This window comes from Somniosus microcephalus, chromosome 8 (genome assembly GCF_052327205.1).
Source record: "Somniosus microcephalus isolate GS21.2 chromosome 8, FLI_Smic_1.0, whole genome shotgun sequence".
Lineage (NCBI taxonomy): Eukaryota > Metazoa > Chordata > Chondrichthyes > Squaliformes > Somniosidae > Somniosus > Somniosus microcephalus.
In genome coordinates, this window is record NC_140994.1 from 99,257,920 (window position 1) to 99,281,108 (window position 23,189).

Consider the following 23,189-nt stretch of genomic DNA (forward strand, 5'->3'; position numbering starts at 1 on the left):
ACTGTGCAGTGGTTACTGCTACCAATACTATCATGGACAGATGCATTTGCGACAGGTAGATTGGTGAGGACGAGGTCAAGTAGGTTTTTCCCTCGTGTTGGTTCTCTCACCACCTATCGCAGGCGCAGACTGGCAGCTATGTCCTTCAGGACTCAGCCAGCTTGGTCAGTAGTAGTGCTACCGAGCCACTCTTGGTGATGGACGTTGAAGTCCCCCACCCAGAGTACATTCTGTGCCCTTGCTACTCTCAGTGCTTCTTCCAAGTGGTGTTCAACATGGCGGAGTACTCATTCATCAGCTGAGGGAGGGCGGTAGGTGGTAATCAGTAGGAGATTCCTTGCCCATGCTTGACCTGAAGCCATGAGACTTCATGGGGTCCGGAGTCAATGTTGAGGACTCACAGGGCCTCTCCTTCCCGACTGTATACCACTGTGCCTGGTGGGTCTGTCCTGCCGGTGGGACAGGACATACCCAGGAATGGTGATGGAGGAGTTTGGGACATTGGCTGAAAGGTATGATTCTGTGAGTATGACAATGTCAGGCTGTTGCTTGACTAGTCTGTGGGTCAGCTCTCCCAATTTTGGCACAAGTCCCCAGATGTTGGTGAGGAGGACTTTGCAGGGTCAACTGGGCTGGGTGTGCCGTTGCCATGTCCGTAACCAAGGTCGATGCCGGGTGGTCCGTCCGGTTTCATTTTTATTATTTTGTTTCGTAGCAGCTTGTTACACCTGAGTGGCTTGCTAGGCCATTTCAGACGGCAGTTTAGAGTCAACCACATTGGTTTGGGTCTGGAGTCACATATAAGTCAGGCCTGAGCTTGAGTAGCGCTCTGAGGTAGCGTCCTGCTCCCCGACGTTAGCGCCCAAAGAGAAGTGTGTAGCGCTTGATTTAGTGCTCCAATCACCGCCAGGGGCACTGGAGACGAATTTTGTGGTCGCTGCGCTAATTTGCGGCCAGCTGATGTTTGTGCCCCAAAATGGATCGGGGGCCGGGGTGCAGAGGTGGTGGGGGGGCGGAATGTCAGCAAAGATCAGCGGCCAGAGGAGCATGAGAGCATGAGGGGGGATCAGGAGCCTCGTTTGGGGGGGTTGGGGGGGATGCTTTGAGACATCCGGTGGTCGTGAAAGGCGCTATAGAAATGCAAGTCTTTCTTCTGCAAGTTAAATTCTAAATGGTGGTTAAAGCAGAGGCTTCCAGCCTCATTACAATATTTAAATAGACGACCCACCTCCTGGGTGCAGACTGGCTGCCCGCCCCCTGTCCCGCCTCCATTAATACCGCAATTCCATGTTTGAATCCCTCCAATCAGGTTTCTTTGCCACAGTACCGAAACGGCTCTCATCAAAGTCACAATTGACATCCTTTGTGACTGTGACAAAGGTGAACTATCCCTCCTCGTCCTTCTTGACTTGTCTGCAGCCTTTGACACGGTTGACCACTCCATCCTTCTCCAAAGCCTCTCCACCGTCATCCAGCTGGGTGGGACTGCACTCGCCTTATTCCATTCTTATCTATCTAATCGTACACAGAAAATCACCTGCAACGGCTTCTCTTCCCGCTCCCACATCGTTACCTCTGATGTCCCCCAAGGATCTGTCCTTGGCCCCCTCCTATTTCTCATCTACATGTTGCCCCTTGGTGACATTATCCGAAAACACACATGTACGCTGACTACACCCAGCTCTACCTCACCACCACTTCTCTTGACCCCTCCACGGTCTCTAAATTGTCAGACTGCTTGTCTGACATACAGTTCTGGATGAGCAAAAATTTTCTCCAATTAAATATTGGGAAAATCGAAGCCATTGTTTTCAGTCCCCACCACAAACTCCGTTCCCTAGCCACTGACTCCATCCCTCTCCCGAACATTTGCCTGAGGCTGAACCACACTGTTTGCAACCTTGGTGTCATATTTGACCCTGAAATGAGCTTCCGACCAAATATCCACAGCATAACAAAGACCGCCTACTTCCACCTCTGTAACATCGCCTGTCTCCGCCCCTGCCTCAGTTCATCCACTGCTGGAACCCTCATCCATACCTTTGTTACCTCTAGACTTGACTATTCCAACGCACTCCTGGCTGGCCTCCCACATTCCACCCTACATAAACTTGAGGTGATCCAAAAGTCGGCTGCCCCTGTCCTAACTCGCACCAAGTCCCGTTCACCCATCTCCCCTGTGCTCACTGACCTACATTGGCTCCTGGTTAAGCAGCGCCTCGATTTCAAAATTCTCATCCTTGTTTTCAAATCCTTCCATGGCCTCGCCCCTTCCTATCTCTGTAATCGCCTTCAGCCCCACAACGCCCCCCCCCCCCCCCCACCCCCGAGATAACTGCGCTCCTCTAATTCTGCCCTCTTGAGCATCCTTGATTCTAAACATTCAACCATTGGTGGCTGTGCCTTCTGTTGCCTCGGCCCTAAGCTCTGGAATTCCCTGCCTAAACCTCTCCGCCTCGCTACCTCTCTTATCTCCTTTTAAGGCCCTCCTTAAAACCTACCTCTCTGACCAAGCTTTTGGCCACCTGCCCTAATTTATCCTTATGTGGCTTGGTGTCAAATTTTTTTGTCCTATAATATTCCTGTGAAGTGCCTTGGGATGTTTTACTACGTTGTGTGCAGTTTTGGTCGCCTTATCTGAGGAAGGATGTTCTTGCCATGGAGGGAGTGCAGCGAAGATTCACCAGACTGATACCTGGGATGGCAGGAATGACGTATGAGGAGAGATTGGGTCGATTAGGCTTATATTCGCTAGAGTTTAGAAGAATGAGAGGGGATCTCATTGAAACTTATAAAATTCTAACAGGACTAGACAGACTAGATGCAGGAAGGATGTTTCCGATGGCGGGGAGTCCAGAACCAGGGGTCACAGTCTAAGGATAAGGGGTAAGCCATTTAGGACTGAGATGAGGAGGAATTTCTTCACCCAGAGAGTGGTGAACACAAGGCAGTTGAGGCCAATTCATTAAATATATTCAAGAAGGAGTTAGATATATTTCTTAAGGCTAAAGGGATATGGGGAGAAAGCAGGGGCAGGGTACTGAGTTTGGATGATCAGCCATGATCTCATTAAATGGCGGAACAGGCTCGAGGGGCCGAATGGCCTACTCCTGCTCCTATCTTCTATGTTTCTATGTTAAAGGCGCTATATAAATACAAGTTGTTGTTGTTGTTGGAAGTGGGTGGGTTGGAGGTGGGTTCAGGTCTGCATTCAGATTTTTAACACTTTAACTTCCCACACGCCCCCAAGACACCCGTTTTTTTTAGGTTAAAATTCACCCCAAGTGTTCACTAGGTATGTATTCAGAGAGATTGAAGAAGCACGTGGGTGAAAAACATGAATATCCATTTGGAATCACAAGGGAACACTATTGTTGCACCCCTGGACTGTGCAATTGTACAAGTAGATACAGAGCAGTGTGAGTCAAGTCCCAGAATCGTAAAATGCTCAGGTCGCATAAGGGAGCGACTTATGCCACCGAACCCAAGAAAGTATCTACGGCAGATCCACATTTGTAACACTTGTGTTCCATGGTTCAGCAGCAGGCTAGGCCACTTGACTAGCACACAATCTTGTTTTAATTCCTCTAGTTCAATCAGTGTTCACAGCTATAAAATAACTCTTGATAGAAAATGTCATTTTTCTTTTCAACAGATTGACAAATACCTATATGCAACACGCCTCTCAGATGAAACACTGCTTGATGTTATGGCGCGGTTCAGGACTGAGATGGAAAAAGGACTAGGAAGGGACACTAATCCGACAGCAACAGTCAAAATGTTGCCCACCTTTGTTAGGTCAACTCCTGATGGAACAGGTGAGATATTCTCTATCAGGGGTTCTCAACGGGGGTCTGCAAGAAGGTCCCCCAGACAACGGCGTGAGGCGCAGGCACGTCAGTGGCTGGAGAGGCCTGCCAATCACACCGTTGCCATCAAGGTTAGGTTACAGTGCAGCTGCTTGCCTGGAGTCAGGGTCATCGAGGCGAAGGTTCAGTGTGCAGTGGGAGTGCAAGTGTTGCCTGAGGAGGTTATTCGACAGTCAAAGGCATGTCAGTAAGTACCTCAACAACCCGAGTGTTTATCAGCACGCAGCCCTGGCCAGTAACATGGGTAGCTTTAACTATTCAGGTTACCCCCTCTGCCCGGCAGCCTGACTACTGTTATTAAGCTCCGAGCTTCAGTAATCTCCTGATTACAGGAATACGAAATGTACAGTAACATCATTCTCTTTAAAGCTTAGTTATTGAATTATTTTAGTTACAATCCATTATTGTCTATTTCCCCACAGGGGCTTTGCTGAAGGTGCAGTGCTACCCACTAGAAATTCAAGGTCATAAATAATGCTGACCCATGATCATTTTTCTTAGTTAAATATTGCAGATGTGTATTTGAAAAAAAAATCCTCCTCATCCCCACCCCCACCGTCCAGCTGTTATGTAATTTGGTGAACTAGGAACCAGCAACAGGGGATTAGTTTCTGCTTGAGCTTGTTTCCTGCTTGGCTCAACAGCTCACTGGTAAATTTTCAGTGGGTTGTGTACTTGCATTTCAGGAAAATACCCCATTTGTGTAATCTCTATGCCTTAGTTGATTCAATCTCTCCCGTGATTATTTCACCTTTTAGTACATAATTAAAGACCTTGCACTCACTTATACAGAAAAAATACTTGTGTTGTGTTACAGGGGGTCCGTGCAACTTTTATAACACGGGAGGGGCCCCAGAAGCACACAGGTTGAGAATCCCTGCTCTATACTGAATTCATCCAGCCAGTAAGTTCTGTCAGTGTGCCAGCGTTGCGTTCATTTTATGAGCATAAGGGCATTAGGACAACTATCCTATTGTAGTTATGATTTTAAGGCTATATTACTCTCGAACTCAGTACCAAGGACCACGCCCACAAGTGAACGCTCACTACCTATACTCAAAATATCTGGCATAGTAGTGATACGCAGGTCAAGGAGAACACCCTTATTAATGTAATTTGCTTACGAGAATGTCACAAACTCTCTCTTTGATGGTGCTAGGGTAATCACTCTGTGGCCTAGGGTTTAATCGATGAATCAGGTTTATTTAAAAGTAAAAATTAAAAAGTAGCAGAAGATCACTACAGCAGATTTCATTCTAATTACAACATAAAATAATAAAAGACTCGGGTATGTTTTCAACTTTCCACCTGGGTGTAAGACTAGAGTTGTGGATCAGCTGCTTTGTTATAGAAACAACCCAATTTTGTTTCCATTGTGGAAGTGAAAATTGGGTGGTTTCTATAACAGGCGGCATTTTAGCAGCCTACTGAGCATGGGCAGAGTCTCTGTGATGAAGGTGCTCCCACAATGGTGTTGGGTAGGGAGAGCCAGGATTCTGACTCGGCGACAATGAAGGAATGGCGATATATGTCCAAGTCAGGATGGCGTGTGATTTGGAGGTAATGATCTTATTTTTCTTGATGGTAGAGCTCACATGGAGTGGGGGGAGGAGTTGTTGCAGTGCATCCTGTAAATTGTACATACAGCAGCCACAGTGTGCTGATGATGGAGAGGGTGGATATTTGACTCCAGTGACAGGGGCACCGATCAAGAGAGCTGATCAGTCCTCGATGGTGTTGAGCTTCTTGAGTGTTGAGTGTTGATACAGCTGCCCCCATCTAGACAAGTGCTGGGTATTCCATCACATTTCTAACTTGAGACTTGTAGATGGTGGAGAGGCTTTGAGAGGTCAGGAGGTGAGATACTCATTGTAGAGTACCCAGGTCCAGCTGTACACTGGCACAGGCTGTGTCATTATCAGAGGAGTTGTGAATAGAGTTGAACACTGTGAAATCATCGGCTGATCGTATGACGGAGGGAAAGTCAGTAATGAAGCAGCTGAAGCTGGTTGAATGCTTCCCAGAGGAACTCCTGCACTTGCGTCCTGGGGTGGTGATGACTGGCCTCTGAAATCACAACCATCTTCCGTTACTGCAGCCACTGGAGGGTTTTCCCTTTAACTCCCATTCATCTCAGTTTTGCTAAGGCTCCTTAGTGCCAAACATAGTCGAATGCTGCCTTAATGTTGAGGGCAGCTTTCTCAACTTAATGCCCAGTGAGAACTAATACAAGCCCACATTACATTAAAAATATATCATTGTTGGAGAGACTACAGGGTTGGCTGGTGTAACAAAGAGAATGGTCACACTGATGCAGTAGTGCTTTGCTGAGATTAACATTACATAACTGAACCATTTGTGGAATTTAGGCTGAACTGTCAGCGCTTGCTGTGTAGCCAGGAATGGATACACCCTCCTTCAGCTGTAACATGGCACCGATGGTGGTAGAGTTGACCTACATTCCAGACATGGGTTGGCAATCTGATGTAAAACATAGAATCTAATACCCCAAAGTCTGTCGGCAGAAGTCCAAGAAGAGGAGAGTATTGTCAACAATCTTATCATCATCTGTTGATGATTCCAGTTTTGCCTACTTGTGGCATAGCAGTGACCAAACCCAATCATTTTGCAACCTAAGTGTCAGCCTTGGCTCAGTGGTAGCACTCTCACCTCTGAGTCAAAAGGTTGTGGGTTCAAGTTCCACTTCAGAGACTTTAGCGTGTAATTTAGGCTGGCACTTCAATGCTCTACTGAGGCAGTGCTGCACTGTCAGAGGTGCAACCTTTCGGAAGAGATGGGCCCTGCCTGCCCTCTCAGGTGGACGTAAACAATCTCATGACACTATTTTAAAGAAGAGCAGGGCATTCTCCCATGAGGATTAGCAAAGTTCTTGTGCTGCATTCTACTTTGTAGTTGCCATGACTTTACCCAGCTAATTCACTGTCCAACTAGATGCCATACTTACCCAGATTAACTTCACTTAAATTACCTTTTCATCTGAAAGCATCAAAGCACTTCTGTGGCTCTTCTGACCACAACTAGGTTTGCATTGAAGTGGTCTTGCTCCTAACCTCACCAATTTTCTTCCCTCCTTTTTTGAAGTTGCTGACTTATGCTGGGGTCTCAGCAAACCTACAGTACTTTGACCAATTCTTCATGTATGAACATGGATAGCAAATGTTGACTGGCTGTTCAGTCATGGATGGCATCATAACCAATCCCAATCTTATCTTCACTCAATATCCATATACATGCGTTTGTCATCGGGAGGGGAGGTAAGTGGGTAGTGTGTACATAGAGCAAGAGTGAAGGCTGAGTTTTGGCCCCTGCTCCCCAACAAAGGGTAGCTGAAGCCTGTTAAGATCAGTTAACTCAGCACAGGCTAGAAATCAATCTTGGGATCTTGTCTGTATAGCTCAGCACTACACTAGGTGGTGCCTTTACCCCACTAGGTCACTGTGGTAATTCCAAATTGGATCTAATTGGTTTCTTTAGAGGAATGCTAAGCACGATGTTTGGCTGTATGACAGGACAAACTGAAATGTAGGAGACAGAAATTAGGGATGATGGGTATGTACTCCAAATTGGCAGGATGTGACTAGTAGTGTCCCCAAGGGATCTGTACTGGGGCCTCAGATTATTGCTATATCAGTGACTTTGATGAAAAGAAAGAAAGAAAGACTTGCATTTATATAGCACCTTTCACAACATCTCAAAGCGCTTTACAGCCAATTAAGTACTTTTGAAGTGTAGTCACTGTTGTAATGTAGGAAACGTAGCAGCCAATTTGCGCATAGCAAGCTCCCACAAAACAGCAATGTGATAATGAGCAGATAATCTGTTTTTGACACCGGGTTAACTCCCCTGCTCTTCTTTGAAATAGTGTCATGGGATCTTTTACGTCCACCTGAAGGAGCAGGCAGGGCCTCAGTTTAACGTCTAATCCGAAAGACGGCACCCCCGACAGTGCAGCACTCCCTCAGCACGGCACTGGAGTATCAGCCTAGATTTATGTACTCAAGTCCCTGGAGTGGGACTTGAACCCACAATCTTCTGACTCACTGAGCCACAGCTGACACCGCGCATGCGCGGTTTTTCTATTTAAAAGCCGGCTGCGCGGGACCCCGGGAGTGCAGTGTGACCATGCAGCTTACAGGGAACATTGGTCAGGAAGCACTTCTTCATACAAAGGGTAGTGAAATCTGGAACTCTGTCGAGGCTGGGGGTCAATTGAAAATTTCAAAACTGAGATCAATCTATGCATGCGTGAGCAAAAGAGAATGGAACCGGGTGCAACACAGTGTGCACACAAGGGGAGAAGTACAGAACATGTATGTAAAAGAGAGGGCAAGAGAGATGGATGAGGGTGAGTGAATGAGAGAAAACACGTGAACGGGTGGAGCATGTAGGTTACAAAATGGGGAGGGCGAGCATGAAGAGGAGACATGCATGCACCGAATCCTGCAAAGGGGGAGGAGCGAGACAGCATGAGAGTGAGCTCATTGAATTAGCAAACGAAAGTGTGCACAAGAAAGAGGGCACAAGAGAGTGCCTGCAAAAAGTGAAAAGCCGGAAGAATAGAATAACAAATACAACATAACAGGAGGGGACTGAGGCAAACACACTTACACTCTTGTGGTTTTCTAGGGGAGGGGAGGTTGCAGTGTAATGGTTCTGTATGACAGTTTAGAGAACTTTATTGGCAAGTTTGAAAAGACACAGAATAAATGCTCATCTAACATGGGTAAATCTTAAGCAGAATAGTTTTAAATCTGCATGTGCCAACTATTTTTGAGAACCCTAACCACAGAACCCATATATAATGTTCTGGCCAAAAGGAAGTATGTGTACGCTCACTCATTTTTTATGTACTGACCAAAAGGATACCAACAAACGGTACTGAATTTTAAAAAAATCATTCTCTAAATGTGGGTATCGCTGGCAAGGCTGACAATTATTCACCAGCCCTAGTTTCCCTGAGATATTACAAAAAGGATATCGAAGCAATGGAGAAAATATAGAGGGTACAGCAATCAGGAAAGACTGAACAGGCTGAGGCTCTTTTCTGTAGAAAATAGCAGACTGAGAGGTGACCTGATAGATATCTTTAAAATTATGAAGGGTAAACATAGAGAAGATGTTTCTACTTGTGGGAAGTCCAAAACTAGGGGCCATAAATATAAGATAGTCACTAATAAATCCAGTAAGTAATTCAGGAGAAACTTCATTACTCAAGAGTGGTGAGAATGTGGAACTCGCTACCACAGGGAGTGGTTGAGGCGAATAGCGTCAATGTATTTAAGGGGAAACCAGATAAGTACGAAAGGAATGGAAGGATCTGCTGATAGGGTGAGATGAAGTAAATAGACTGGGAGGAGGCTCGTGTGGAGCATAAACATCAGCATAGACTGATTGAGCCAAATGGCCTGTTTCTGTGCTGTTAATTCTATGTAAGATAGATTTTTGTTAGGTAAGGGTATTAAGAGGTACAGAACCAAAGCGGGTAAATGAAGTTGAGATGCAGATCAGCTATGATGTAATTGAATGGCAGAACAGGCTCGAGGGGCTGAATGGCCTGCACCTCTTCCTATGTTTCTAACACCATCCAAAATATGTGAGCGCATTAGGAGATCAGGATAAACCTGCAATCAGAAGAATAAGGAATCATGACGATAGCAAAATACTGCAGATGTTGGAAATCCGAAATAACAACAGAAAATGCTGGAAAAACTCAGCAGGTCAGGCAACATCCGTGGAGAGAAATTTGAGTTGACGTTTCGGGTCATGTCCATCCTTTGTATTAGTAGGAATAAATCACCTTTTTAATTCTGCCACAGTTGGAAGTTTGAGATCATGTGCAAACGACATGATTCTCAAACCGGTGGTGAATAGGCAGAATTTGTTTCAAAATTGGGCCTGACACACACTTTTATGGCTCTGCTGAATCCCTGATAGGCACTTTCAGCAGGTGGGGCCCATGCTGAGAGTGTGGTTTTATAAAGTTTACCCTTAAGTTTCAGCAGTCTCTGCCAACCAGTGTAGTCCCTGGTGAATGTAAGACAATTATTGTGTCTATCCACAAGACAAAGTGGCTTTTATGAAAAATCTGGTGAACTGGGTCTGTGGCTTCTTCAGAGGGTGCCGAATCTACATCATAATCAATGAATGTTTCTCATTTTATTGCAACACCTATGCAGGTATCCCTTAGTTTTTTTTAATCAATTTGATTCTTGTCTTCAGTAACCTGGGATATTTACATTTTAAAGCGCCATCTTTACTGATCACACCGTTATACAGAGAACAGAGAAATACAGAATCACTGTAGCCCGATACAGTCAGAATTGTACAGCAGGCTGGCAATGTGTTGTTTGAAGTGCTCATCTGACCAATTTGATGAAGATTGACTGATGTTGCTTGTCTAACTCTACCCTATAAGAGTAACAAGCTATGTTTAGCCTATTAGCTTTGTAATCACATCCATGTTGTGCTTGGGCAAACAAGGCTGAGATAGCTGTAATAGCGAGTGATGTTGTTCACCCATTCCCACTCTATTAAGGTTATAACTGAGCATAGCTGAGTTAATCATTGACCAGTCAGCATGGATTTTGAAAAGGTAAAATATACTTCAACAACCTTAGAATCGTAGAATAATATGGCACAGAAGGAGGCCATTTGGCTCGCTGTGCCTGTGAAAGAGCTATCCAGTTAGTCTTACCCCTGCTCTTTCCCATAAGCCCTGCAATTTTCTCCCCTTTAAGTATGTATCCAATTCCCTTTTGAAAGTTATTATTGAATCTACTTCCACCACACTTTCAGGCAGGGCATTCTAGATCATAATAAAAAAAATTCTTCTCATCTCACCTCTGGCTCGTTGAATCCTTATAGAACATAAGAACATAAGAAATAGGAGCAGGAGTAGGCCAATCGGCCCCTCGAGCCTGCTCCACCATTCAATAAGATCATGGCTGATCTGATCCTAACCTCAAATCTTCTATCACTCTGCATCCACCCGAACCCATGTGATCTCCCGGGAGAGGCGAAAAACCAGATAAAGACCCAATGGCCAATTTGGGAGAAAAAAATCTGGGAAATTCCTCTCCGACCCATCTAGGCGATCGAAATTCTTCCAGGAGATCACTCTGTCCCTATATTTTCTACAGTACTTACCTTCTGTAAAGGCGATCTCCACCCCAGCCCGGAACAGGAATAAAACCATCTCCTGAAATCTAACAGAATTAGAACACAGTAGGAGCAGAACAAGGCTACACGGCCCCTGGGCCCACTCCACTACCCACAGGGCCATGACCATTCCGAACCCAGACTCATGTCCAATTTCCTGCCCGCTCCCCGTAACCCTTAATTCCCTTTACTTCTAGGAAACTATCCATTTCTGTTTTAAATTTATTTAATGATGTAGCTTCCACAGCTTTCTGGGGCAGCAAATTCCACAAACCTACCACCCTCTGAGTGAAGAAGTTTCTCCTCATCTCAGTTTTGAATGAGCAGCCCCTTATTTTAAGATTATGCCCCCTAGTTCTAGTTTCACCCATCATTGGGAACATCCTCACCGCATCCACCCGATCAAGCCCCTTCACAATCTTATATGTTTCAATAAGATCGCCTCTCATTCTTCTGAACTCCAATGAGTAGAGTCCCAATCTACTCAACCTCTCCTCATATGACCACCCCCTCATCCCCGGGATTAACCGAGTGAACCTTCTTTGTACTGACTCGAGAGCAAGTATGTCTTTTCTTAAGTATGGACACCAAAACTGTATGCAGTATTCCAGGTGCGGCCTCACCAATACCTTGTACAACTGCAGCAATACCTCCCTGTTTTTATATTCCAACCCCCTAGCAATAAAAGCCAACATTCCATTGGCCTTCTTAATCACTTGCTGCACCTGCATACTAACTTTTTGAGTTTCGTGCACCAGGACCCCCAGATCCCTTTGTACTACAGTACTTTCCAGTTTCTTGCCATTAAGATAATAACTTGCTCTATGATTTTTCCTGCCAAAGTGCATAACCTCACACTTTCCAGTATTGTATTCCATCTGCCAAATCTCTGCCCACTTACTTAGCCTGTCTATGTCCCTTTGCAGGTTTTTTATGTCCTCCTCACTCACTACTTTCCGTCCCATCTTTGTATCATCTGCAAACTTTGATATGTTACACTCGGTCCCCTCCTCCAAATCGTTAATATAGATTGTAAAGAGTTGGGGACCCAGCACTGACCCCTGCGGAACACCACTAGTTACTGGTTGCCAATCTGAGAACAAACCATTTATCCCAACTCTCTGCTTTCTGTTAGGGAGCCAATCCTCCACCCACGCCAGAATATTACCCCCAATCCCGTGATTTTTTATCTTGAGCAATAATCTTTTGTGTGGCACCTTGTCAAATGCCTTTTGGAAGTCTAAATACACTACGTCCACTGGTTCCCCTTTATCCACCCTGTATGTCACTTCCTCAAAAAACTCAAGCAAATTTGTTAAACATGACTTCCCCTTCATGAAACCATGCTGAGTTTGCCCTATTAAATTATGTTTATCCAAATGTCCCGTTACTGTCTCCTTAATAATGGACTCTAACATTTTCCCAACCACAGATGTTAGGCTCACAGGTCTATAGTTTCCAGCCTTCTGCCTACTACCCTTTTTAAATAAGGGTGTTACATTAGCAGTTTTCCAATCTGCCGGGACCTTTGCTGAGTCCAGTGAGTTTTGGAAAATTATTACCAATGCATCCACAATCCCTACCGCTACTTCCCTCAAGACCCTGGGATGCAAGCCATCAGGTCCAGGGGATTTATCCGCCTTGAGTCCCATTATTTTACCAAGTACCACTTCCTTAGTGATTTTAATTGTATTTAGTTCCTCCCCCCCCTAGAGCCCCCTGTTTGTCCAGTGTTGGGATATTCTTAGTGTCCTCTACTGTAAAGACTGATACAAAATAATTGTTCAGTGTTTTTGCCATCTCCATGTTTCCCACCATTAATTTCCCGGTCTCATCCTCTAAGGGACCAACATTTACTTTAGCCACCCTTTTTCTTTTTATATAACTATAGAAACTTTTACTGTCTGTTTTTATATTTTTTGCTAATTTACTTTCATAATCTATCTTCCCTTAATCAATCTTTTTGTTATTTTTTGCTGTCTTTTAAAGACTTCCCAATCTTCCATCCTCCCACTAGATTTGGCTACCTTATATGCCCTTGTTTTTAGTCGGATACTATCCTTAATTACTTTACTTAGCCACGGATGGCTATCTTTTCTTTTACACCCTTTTTTCCTCAGTGGAATATATTTTTTTTGGAAGTTGTAAAATAACTCCTTAAATGTACACCACTGGTCATGTACCGTCTTACCCTTTAATCTATTTTCCCAGTCCACTCAAATTAATTCCGCTCTCATACCTTCATAGTCTCCTTTATTCAAGCTCAGCACGCTTGTTTGAGATCCAACCTTCTCACCCTCTAATTGAATATGGAACTCAACCATGTTATGGTCACTCATTCCAAGGGGATCCTTTACTAGGACATTTTTAATTAATCCTGTCTCATTACACAGGACCAAATCTAAGGTTGCTTGCCCCCTGGTCGGTTCAGTTACATACTGCTCAAGAAACCCATCCCTAATACACTCAATGAACTCTTCCTCAAGGCTGCTCTGCCCAATTTGATTTGTCCAGTTAATATGATAATTAAAATCCCCCATAATTATAGCTGTTCCCTTATTACAAGCCTCAACTATTTCCTGATTAATACTCCGTCCAACAGAGTTGCAACTGTTCGGAGGCCTATAGACTACACCCACTAGTGTTTTTTTCCCCTTATTATTCCTTACCTCCACCCAAACTGTTTCACTATCCTGCTCCTTTGACCCAATATCATTTCTCTGTATTATAGTGATTCCTTCCTTTATTAACATAGCCACCCCACCTCCTCTCCCTTCCTGCCTGTCCTTCCTGATTGTTAAATAACCTGGTATGTTTAATTCCCAGTCATGGTCACCCTGCAGCCATGTTTCTGTAATGGCCACAAGATCATACCCATATGTCATTATTTGTGCCGTTAACTCATTCATTTTGTTACGAATGCTATGTGCATTCAGATAAAGAACTTTCAAATATGTTTTGTAACACTTAGTTCCTGTTTTTTCCCTTTTTAGTACTTTACTTTTTACTCCATACCTTCTGTCCCTTCCTGACACATTCTGTTTTTTAATTCCCCCACTGCTACCTAAGTCTATGACCTTCTCTGTTGTCATTTCTATTATTTGCTCTCTAGAAACCTCCCCCCCACTAATTAGTTTAAAGCCCTCTCTACAGCCCTAGTTATATGATTCGCCAGGACTCTAGTCCCAGCACTGGCCAAGTGGAGTCCGTCCCAACAGAACAGCTCCCTCCTGTCCCAGTACTGGTGCCAGTGTCCCAAGAAGCAAAACCCATTTCTCCCACACCAGTCTTTGAGCCACGCATTTAACTCTTTAATTTTATTTATCCTAGCCAAATTCGCTCGTGGCTCAGGTAATAACCCAGAGATTATTACCCTTGAGGTTCTGTTTTTTAATTTGACCCCTAACTGCTCATACTCCTTTAACAGAACCGTCTTCCTTGTCCTATCTACGTCGTTTGTACCAACATGGACCACGACAACTGGATCCTCCCCCTCCCACTGCAAGTTTCTTTCCATATTATAGAATTCTTTGAAAAGGAAGATAAGTAGAGGAAGTACAGTCAATATGGTTTCTATACATTTTGAAAAGCATTTGATAATGTTCCACATAAGAGACTAATGCGAAAGATAATGGCACAGGGAAATAAAGAGAATGTGTCCATATGAATAGAGTTGTTTGGGAGGCAGAATGCAATGGGTGAGAGGTTAACGGAAGTTTCTTGGACTGAAAAGATGTGGCGAGTGGGGTTTCATCATGGTGTATGTTGGCTCTGTTATTACTATATACAGTCCCCACCACTTACCTCGGTAATCCTGGACAACTGCCTACATCGGGCATATAGTGCTGACCATTTCCATTATCATAGGCATCAATCACAAAGGCGCCATTTAAACCATATTAAACGGCCAGCTATTTCGGGCAGTTCAAGCAGCTGTTTGGGGTCACCTTCCGTCTGTCCCCACCCCACCCCACCCCGCTCACTGCCATTCGCTCTGCAGCACTGTTTTAATATATTGAAATCACCCCCTTACTAAATGTTCATTTCTGATAGACATTCACAGATGCGGTGGCAGCAGTTCGGGAACTTTGAAATTGACCAGGGCAGTTCGAAGAGCTTTCCCCTGTTCAATGACGTTATTAGGGACTCTGATGGATTTACCATCTGCCACATATAGCAACCACATCGCGTTAGCATGAACGTGCCTGCTATATATAGTGGATCCAGGAATTGAGGGACCAAGGAATTTTCTAAAGACACTAAATTGGGTGTGTGGCAAATTGTAGGCTAGCAGGATGGACAGATAGGTGACAGTTACAGTGCAGTATAGAAAAATCTGAAGTAATACATTTTGGAAGTAAGAATAGGGAAAGGAAATACACCTTAAACAGTAAGATTTTAAACAGTAAGATTTTAAGTGGAGTAGAGGAGCAGAGGGACCTTGGTGTGTAGATGCACAGGTAAAGGTGGCAGTGCAAGTAGATAGGGCCATAACAGAATTGTTGGTTTTATATCAGGAGATACAATACAAAAGCAAGGAAGTAATTTTGAACTTGTACAAGACCTTAGTTAGGCTGCAGTTGTCATATTATCTATAGTATTGGGCATCCTGTTATGTGAATAAAATAAACTCAATGGAAAAGATCAATGTAGATTCACTGGGATGTTACCAATGATGAGGGGGGGGGGGGTTACAGTTATTAAGAGAGACTGCAGATGTTATGGCTTTTTTCACAAGAGCTGCAAAGGTTAAGAGATCTTCAAAATTCTGAAGGATTATGACAGAGGAAATAGTAATAGATTGTTTTCAGTAGTTAGTGAGAGTGCACAAATTTAAGATAATTACAGGAGTGGTTAGTAAATAATTCTTTACACAGAGGGTGGTTAGTGTGTGGAATTTGCTGGCACAAAATGTTATTGGAACAGGGCCCATAAATTCTCTAAAAGAGAACTAGGTACTTGCTTCAGAAAGAAAAATATTAAAGAGCATGGGGAACGAGCAGGAGAGTGGGATTAGACTAGGTGGCTCGTGGAGAAAAATACTGGGCCAAGTGGCCAGTTTCTGTGCTGTCACATGTATGATTCTGTGATTGTACATTCCTCTCTGGGCCTGTTACAGGAGACCTGTCATCCTTGCCTCCACTTCACAAAGGATGCTGTCACAGAGCTCTGCCATCTGCTGCAGGCTGACCTGCAGACAGCTACAACCTGTACCTACAATGTGAACTATCACATTAAGCTTTCACGCTGATGTATGGCTCTTGGCTTGACGTAGTCCATAAGAACATAAAGTCATTGGGCCCAACAAGCCCATCTCTCTTTGGCTGATCTCTACCAAAGAACTGGTATTCATCAAGGATGGTATTCACTAGATGGGTTAGGATGAAGAAGGGCCTTCAGCTTATTTTTTAAGCCATTTAAGCGGAACTTAATTGTGGAAACCGATTCATCTCAATTAACCAACAGTCTCACCTAACACAAGTCACAGCTGACTTCTATTTGTTCATCTCTCTGACTCAGTGATCACCCCCCATTGATTGTCTTAGTGGGACTCGGTTCTACTGATGTATAAACAGAGTTCAGTCTTAGAAACATTTTGGAATCTTAATTAGCCGAAATAGTGAGATAATCCTGCCACTTTATAAATCATTGGTGCGACCACACTTAGAATGCTGTGTACAGTTCTGGTCTCCACAGTACAGAAAGGATATTGCAGCTACTGAAAGGATACAGAAGAGATCAACCAGATTGAGGGGTTGGAGGGATTGGATTACGAGGAGCGATTTATATAAACTGTGCATGTTCTCACTGGAACAGAGAAGGTTGGGAGGTGATCTGATTGCTGTTTTGAGGATTCTAAAGGGACTGAATAATTGTCGACTGTGACAAGCTGTTTCACCTTTTCCAGAACAGGAGAACCAGAGGACACGGCCTGAAGGAGGGTAAATTCAAAACTAATTTGCAGAAACATTATTTCAGTGAGCGAGTGGCCAATCTGTGGAACGGACTCCCTAGGGAGATGGTAGAAGCAGATAGTAGTGATTAGTTCAAGTAGAAATTAGATAGGTTTCTTTCAAAAAGAACATTTTGGGATGCACTATGTGAGTAATTTGAGAAGTCACGTGGTGAGTGTAGTGTGCTTGGGAGGAACAGGTGACTTTGGACCGATAGTTCCCAAAGCTCTCCATCACTGGGGTTTTCCTTGCCTCGTGTCTGGGTCTGTTGTAGACTAATCGATAGAGATTGATCGCTGTGATTAGTCAACAACTCCATTATCGTCGTATCATGTGACTACCAAGATGGTAGAAGGCGAACTCGATGGACCTTGTTAGATCTGTGGTTCAGTGGATAAATAATTACACGGATGCTGTACATAAACAAATAACAGGTCTTTACTGGAGGAGGGTATCTCTAGACTGGGGTACAGAGGCATGCGCACAGCTTATATACCGGCGTGGTCACTGCCGGTACTACAGTATACAGGAGCTGTAAAAAGTAGTTCTGACTTAAAGCACATACACTACAATTCCTCCCTTTTTAGATTAATAATACCCCCTTAATATTCAAATAACAATTACATTTTTACAGGTACATTCAATAACAAAAGTCCATTTATAGATTCAGTCTTTGGGGCGGCTTCCTGACCCTTTCGGGATAGCGCCTTTCCGGAGGTTCTTGTTCTTGGTGCAGAGGCGATTCTGACCCCTTTTCATCGGGTAGTTCATCGGGTTCCACTGCTACTGGGTCTGAAGTAGATGTTACCGGTATGTTGGGTTCATCCCCAGGTACTCGAGACATGGGGTTGACGCCTTCCTGTGACGCTAAGATCTGATCGACGTGGCATCTCACAAAGTTTTCCCCGACATCCACTGTGTACATTAATGGCCCCTGCCTTGTACATATCGTTCCGGGTTGCCACTTCTCTGTTCGATAGTCACGGGCCAAGACTGGTTGCCCTACATTGAAGCTCCTTGTCGGCTTCTCGTTGATGTGCTGGAATTGTTTGTCCTCAACATTTCTTCGCACATTTGGTCTGAGCAAGTCCAGATGAGATCTCAACCTTCAGTTAAAGAACATCATGGCCGGGGTCTGGTTGGTAACTGCATGTGTCGCGTTTCGGTAGGCTAATAAGAAATTGTCCATCTTATGCTGTAGTGGAATTTCCTCGTCGCACATGGCCTTTATCGCCTTCTTAAAGGTTTGTACGAACCTCTCAGCCAATCCATTGGTGGCTGGATGATACGGGGCGGATGTGTAATGCCTTACCCCATTCCTTTTCATGAATTTTTGGAACTCGTCGGACACAAACAGTGGTCCATTATCAGAGCAGATCTGCTCTGGCAAACTGTTTCTGGCAAATATGGTCCGTAGGACTGCAATTGTTTTCTCTGTAGTGGTTGAAGACATCTTTATCACCTCAGGCCACTTTGAATGAGCATCCACTGCTATTAAGAACATTGAGTTCATGAATGGACCAGCAAAATCAATGTGCACCCGTTGCCATGGAGAGGAGGGCCACTCCCATGGGTGTAGAGGGGCATGTGGTGGTGCATTTTGGACCTTCTGGCATCCTAAGCAGCTCTTAGTTAGGTCTTCGATTTGTTGATTGATTCCTGGCCACCACACATAAGCCCTAGCAAGGCTTTTCATTTTCACTCCCCCCCAGATGACCTTCATGTAGCTCCTTTAGCACTCTCTCCCTTAACTTGGGTGGAATCACCACTCTGGATCCACACATCACTGTCCCCTGGCATACTGACAGCTGTTCTCTTCTGGATGAGAATGCTGGCAACAGTGAGTCGCCATGTGTTGGCCATCCCCTCACCGTCAATTCATATACCCGTGACAGCGTCGGATCATTGCGGGTTTCCTTCTCTATATCCATGTTTGTTACTGACAATCGTTCAATTATCGACAAATAAAATATCTCGATAGGGTCCACTGCTGGTGCTTCCTCCACCGTAGGCAGTGGCAGGCGCGATAGCCCATCAGCGTTCCCATGCTGTTTTGTGCCTTTATATTCTATTTCATATTGATTCGCCCCTAGAAACAGGGACCATCTTTGTAACCGCTGTGCAGTCATTACTGGCACGCCCTTCTTAGGATTAAAGATGGAGACAAGTGGTTGGTGGTCAGTCAGCAATGTGAACTTCTGCCCATGCAGATAATGGTTGAAATTTTTTACTCCCCATACTAGGCTGAGGGCCTCCCTGTCAATCTGGGCGTAGTTGCACTCGGCTGAGGTTAGTGACCGAGACGCAAAGGCTACTGGCCTCTCCAACCCGTCTGGGAATTTGTGCGACAGCACCGCTCCAATACCATAGGGTGATTCATCACATGCCAAACGAATTGGTAGTGCTGGGTTGAAATGGGCCAACACCTCTTTTGATGTGATCAATTCTTTACACTTCTGGAAAGCTCGTCTACGTTCGTCATTCCACTTCCATGGTACCCCTGTTTGCAGTAGGGTGTTCAGCGGGTGTAATACTGTAGACAAATTTGGTAAGAACTTGTGGTAATAGTTTACCAGCCCGAGGAACGACCTCAGTTGTGACACATTTTCCGGTGCTGGAGCCTTGACTACTGCCTCAATCTTGTCAGGGGACTTATGTAACCCCTCTTCATCGATGACGTGGCCGCAATACGAGATCTGTTTCTGGAAAAACACGCACTTGTGGCGATTAGCTCGTAGCCCATATTCCTTTAATCTGGCGAGCACTGTCTCCAAATTAGCGAGGTGATCACCGTCATTTTCGCCCGTGACCAAGATGTCGTCCAAATAACACTGGGTCCCTGGAATCCCTTGCAGGACCTGATCCATCGCCCTTTGCCAGATAGCCGGAGCCGAGGCTACTCCAAACACCAGCCGGTTGTATTGATAGAGCCCTTTATGGGTGTTGATCGTAAGGTAATGTTTCGAAGCTTCTTCTACCTCCATTTGCAGGTACACCTGGGCTGGAGCAATTTTGGTGAAGCGTTTACCACCAGATAGCGAGGCGAAAATATCCTCAATTCGTGGAAGCGGATATTGCACCGTGTGAAGGACTGGGTTCACTGTCACCTTAAAATCCCCACAGATGCGGACCTTCTTTGGTTCCCCAGGCGTATTACTCAACGACCTCTTCATTACAGGAACGATGGGTGTAGCCCACTCACTCCAGTCCACTTTGGACAGTACTCCTGAACGTTCCAACCCTTCCAGCTCTGCTTCAACCGCTGGTCTGATCGCATAAGGCACTGGTCTGGCCTTCAGAAACTTTGGGCTTGCATTATCCTCTATTTTAATTGTTGCTGTTATTCCTTTTAGTGTTCCTAGTCCCTCCTGGAACACTTCTTTTGCGTCAGTTAGCATTTTTGACAGTCGTCCAGGTGTGACGTCGACATCCTTTTTGGCCTCCACCTTCAGTGCCTGTATGGAATGCCAATCTAAATGCATCTTCCGGATCCATTCATGTCCTAGCAGTGGTGGACCTCCATTTGGCAATACATATATATCCATTTTAGGTATTTCCTGACCTTTATATGTCACTTTCACCCTTATTTTTCCTTTGGGGTAGACTTTTTGCCCCGTATACGTCTTCAAGACAATCTCTGTAGCTTTCAAGGGTATGTGTGAAAATAGCCGCTTGTAGTCTCTTTGATTTATGACTGTTAGAGCTGACCCTGTGTCCAATTCCATTTCCACTTGGACTCCGTCTATCTTGAGTGTAACCCAGATAGTCTGGTGATCCTCCATTTCGGTTACATTATGTAGTTTCAGACAACTCAGCTCCTTGCTTCCGGAATCTGTGTCACTTTTCTGTTCGTCTGAACTACTGTCCATCACCTGGTGTACCTTTTTGTACTTCTCCTGTGGAGAATTCTTACTGTTGGTTTTCTTTCCAGACCTGCTGACTCTTGCTATGTGTCCTGCTTTCCCACACTGTCTGCACACTTGGTCCTTGAACCAACAATCTTTCTGGTCATGTGTTGTTCTGCCGCAGCGATAGCACTTCCCTGTTCCATAGGTCATTTCATTGGTGCCATATTCTTGCGGTCTCCGTTGTATCTCTGCAGCGCCCCTTGCGGCTGCTTCGTGTGATACTGCCATATTGAAAGCTTTGTCCAGCGTAAGGTCCTTTTCTGCTAGAAGCCGTTTCTGGGTTCCTTCACTTTGTCACCCACACACAAACTTGTCCCTTAACGTGTCTGCTAGTCCCGCTCCAAACTGGCAGTATTTCGATAGCTTGCGCAGTTCCGTTAGGTACTCGGCATTGCTTTCGTCTTTGTGTTGGTTCCTTTTATGGAACTTAAATCGTTCTGCTATCCGCAGCGGTGTGGGGTTTAAGTGGTCCTGTAGGATTTCTACTATGCTTTCAAAATTCTTTTTTACCGGCTTCTCTGGTGTTATTAGATTTCGCAGTAACCCATAAGTTTTTGCACCCATAGAATTTAACAGAACCAATGCTTTATTAGCATCTGGCACTTCATTCGCCCTGCAGTACACCTCAATACGTTCCACATGTCGCCCAATCTTCGACTTCATTGTCGAACGTAGAGATACTGCCACTCTTCGGCATCCTTGGTTGTGCGTTAACTATCACCAATGGCGCCTCCCGCGCTTCCCCTTCTTCTCCGCTGGCACAAAATGGCGTCTCCCGCGCTTTCCTTCCTTCCCGCGCTCGCCCGTCTTCGCAAAATGGCGTCTCCCGCGCTCTTCCTTCTCCGTGGCTCAATGGCGCCTCCCGTGCTCTCCCTGCTTCTCAATGGCGTCTCCCCTTGCTTCGCCTGACCCTGATCAGCCCGTGATCCCTGGCTGTGTTCTGCGCATTCTTCTCTTGATATTTGTCGACGCCGCTCGGTCTAGAACCCGGCTGTTTCTTACCCTCTCTCTCTCTGGTTTGCTGTATTTTTCCTCGACGCCGCTCGGTGATCAACCCCCGGCTGCGCCCTGCTCTCTTCACCCTCTTTCTTACCCCGTCGACGCTGCCCAGCTCTCTTTCTCTGCTGTTGGTCGGCTCCAGCCGCCGCTGCTCGGGAAGGGTCTGCTCTGGACCTGTCGTCGGTCTCTTACTGCTCGTTGTGGCTGGGGAACCAAGCCCGGCTCTCCACAGCCTCCCCAGCGAAGTTGGATCTCTGCCTGACTGCTGGGCGGTTGCTCGCGGTCGACGCCCGTGTTCCTGGACTCGACTATTTAAAAAAAAAAAATTATGTTGCAGGTAGATTCGCATCAACACTCGTCGCCACTGTTAGATCCGTGGTTCAGTGGATAAATAATTACACGGATGCTGTACATAAACAAATAACAGGCCTTTACTGGAGGAGGGTATCTCTAGACTAGGGTACAGAGGCATGTGCACAGCTTATATACCGGTGTGGTCACTGCCGGTTCTACACTATACAGGAGCTGTAAAAAGTAGTTCTGACTTAAAGCACATACACTACAGACCTTGGTCTCTTTTTGTCTAGAAATTCTTCTGTCTGTGCACTGTGCTGAAGCTCAAAGCTGACTAGAATACCAGCAGGGTGGGTGAGGGGGAACAGTTCTTTTTGTGCATCTCGCTGTGAGATTCAGACCTGTCTGAGCACCAGTAAAACAAACAAGTCAGCTATTATTTCAGTTAACGGTTAGAGGGCTAGAAATTCGGTGCATTTGCGCCTCTCGTTAGCACCCCATGGGTGCTTCGTTCGGGCGCAGCTCTGCTAACGACTCCTGCTAAATTCAGCGGGAGTCTAGCGGCGGTGGTAACCAGTAGTGCCCCTGCGCAGGCAATGACGACATCATCACCATGCGCAGTGCCCCGTTTTTGCCCCACCTGCAAAATTGGGCCGCGCCCCGTGAATCTGCGCCGGGCGATGACAGTGACTCGGGGTGGGAACGGAGCGGCGGGAGGCTCACGGGACGTTAACTAAAGGGGAGGTGGCGGGTGGGGAAAAAAAATCGTCCGACTTACTTGTCGTGGCCTGTTGCGTCTTTGAACGCGGGGTCTGTGCCACAATCTAGCAGCCTGGCACTCCTCTTGAGTGCCGGGCTGCTGGCACGGCACACCGCTCCCTGGAGGTCCAGGTAGGGCCCCGCAGAGTTGTGGGCTTGGGCCCTCCCCTTTAATGAGGGGAAGAGCCCTTCCATGCGGCAGCGCTACGTGGCCCAGTACGTAGCGC

The 23,189-nt window shown here is 45.6% G+C and overlaps 1 protein-coding gene across 1 annotated transcript in view; it reads left to right on the plus strand.

Annotated features, from left to right (window-relative positions):
• The window catches only part of LOC147113721 (hexokinase-1-like), a 151,033-nt gene that overhangs the window by 9,662 nt on the left and 118,182 nt on the right, over nucleotides 1–23,189 (plus strand). Inside the window, exon 2 of the mRNA XM_085995041.1 lies at nucleotides 3,656–3,818. Within this exon, the coding sequence (XP_085851167.1) occupies nucleotides 3,656–3,818 (163 nt within the window). The remainder of the gene's footprint in view (nucleotides 1–3,655; nucleotides 3,819–23,189) is intronic.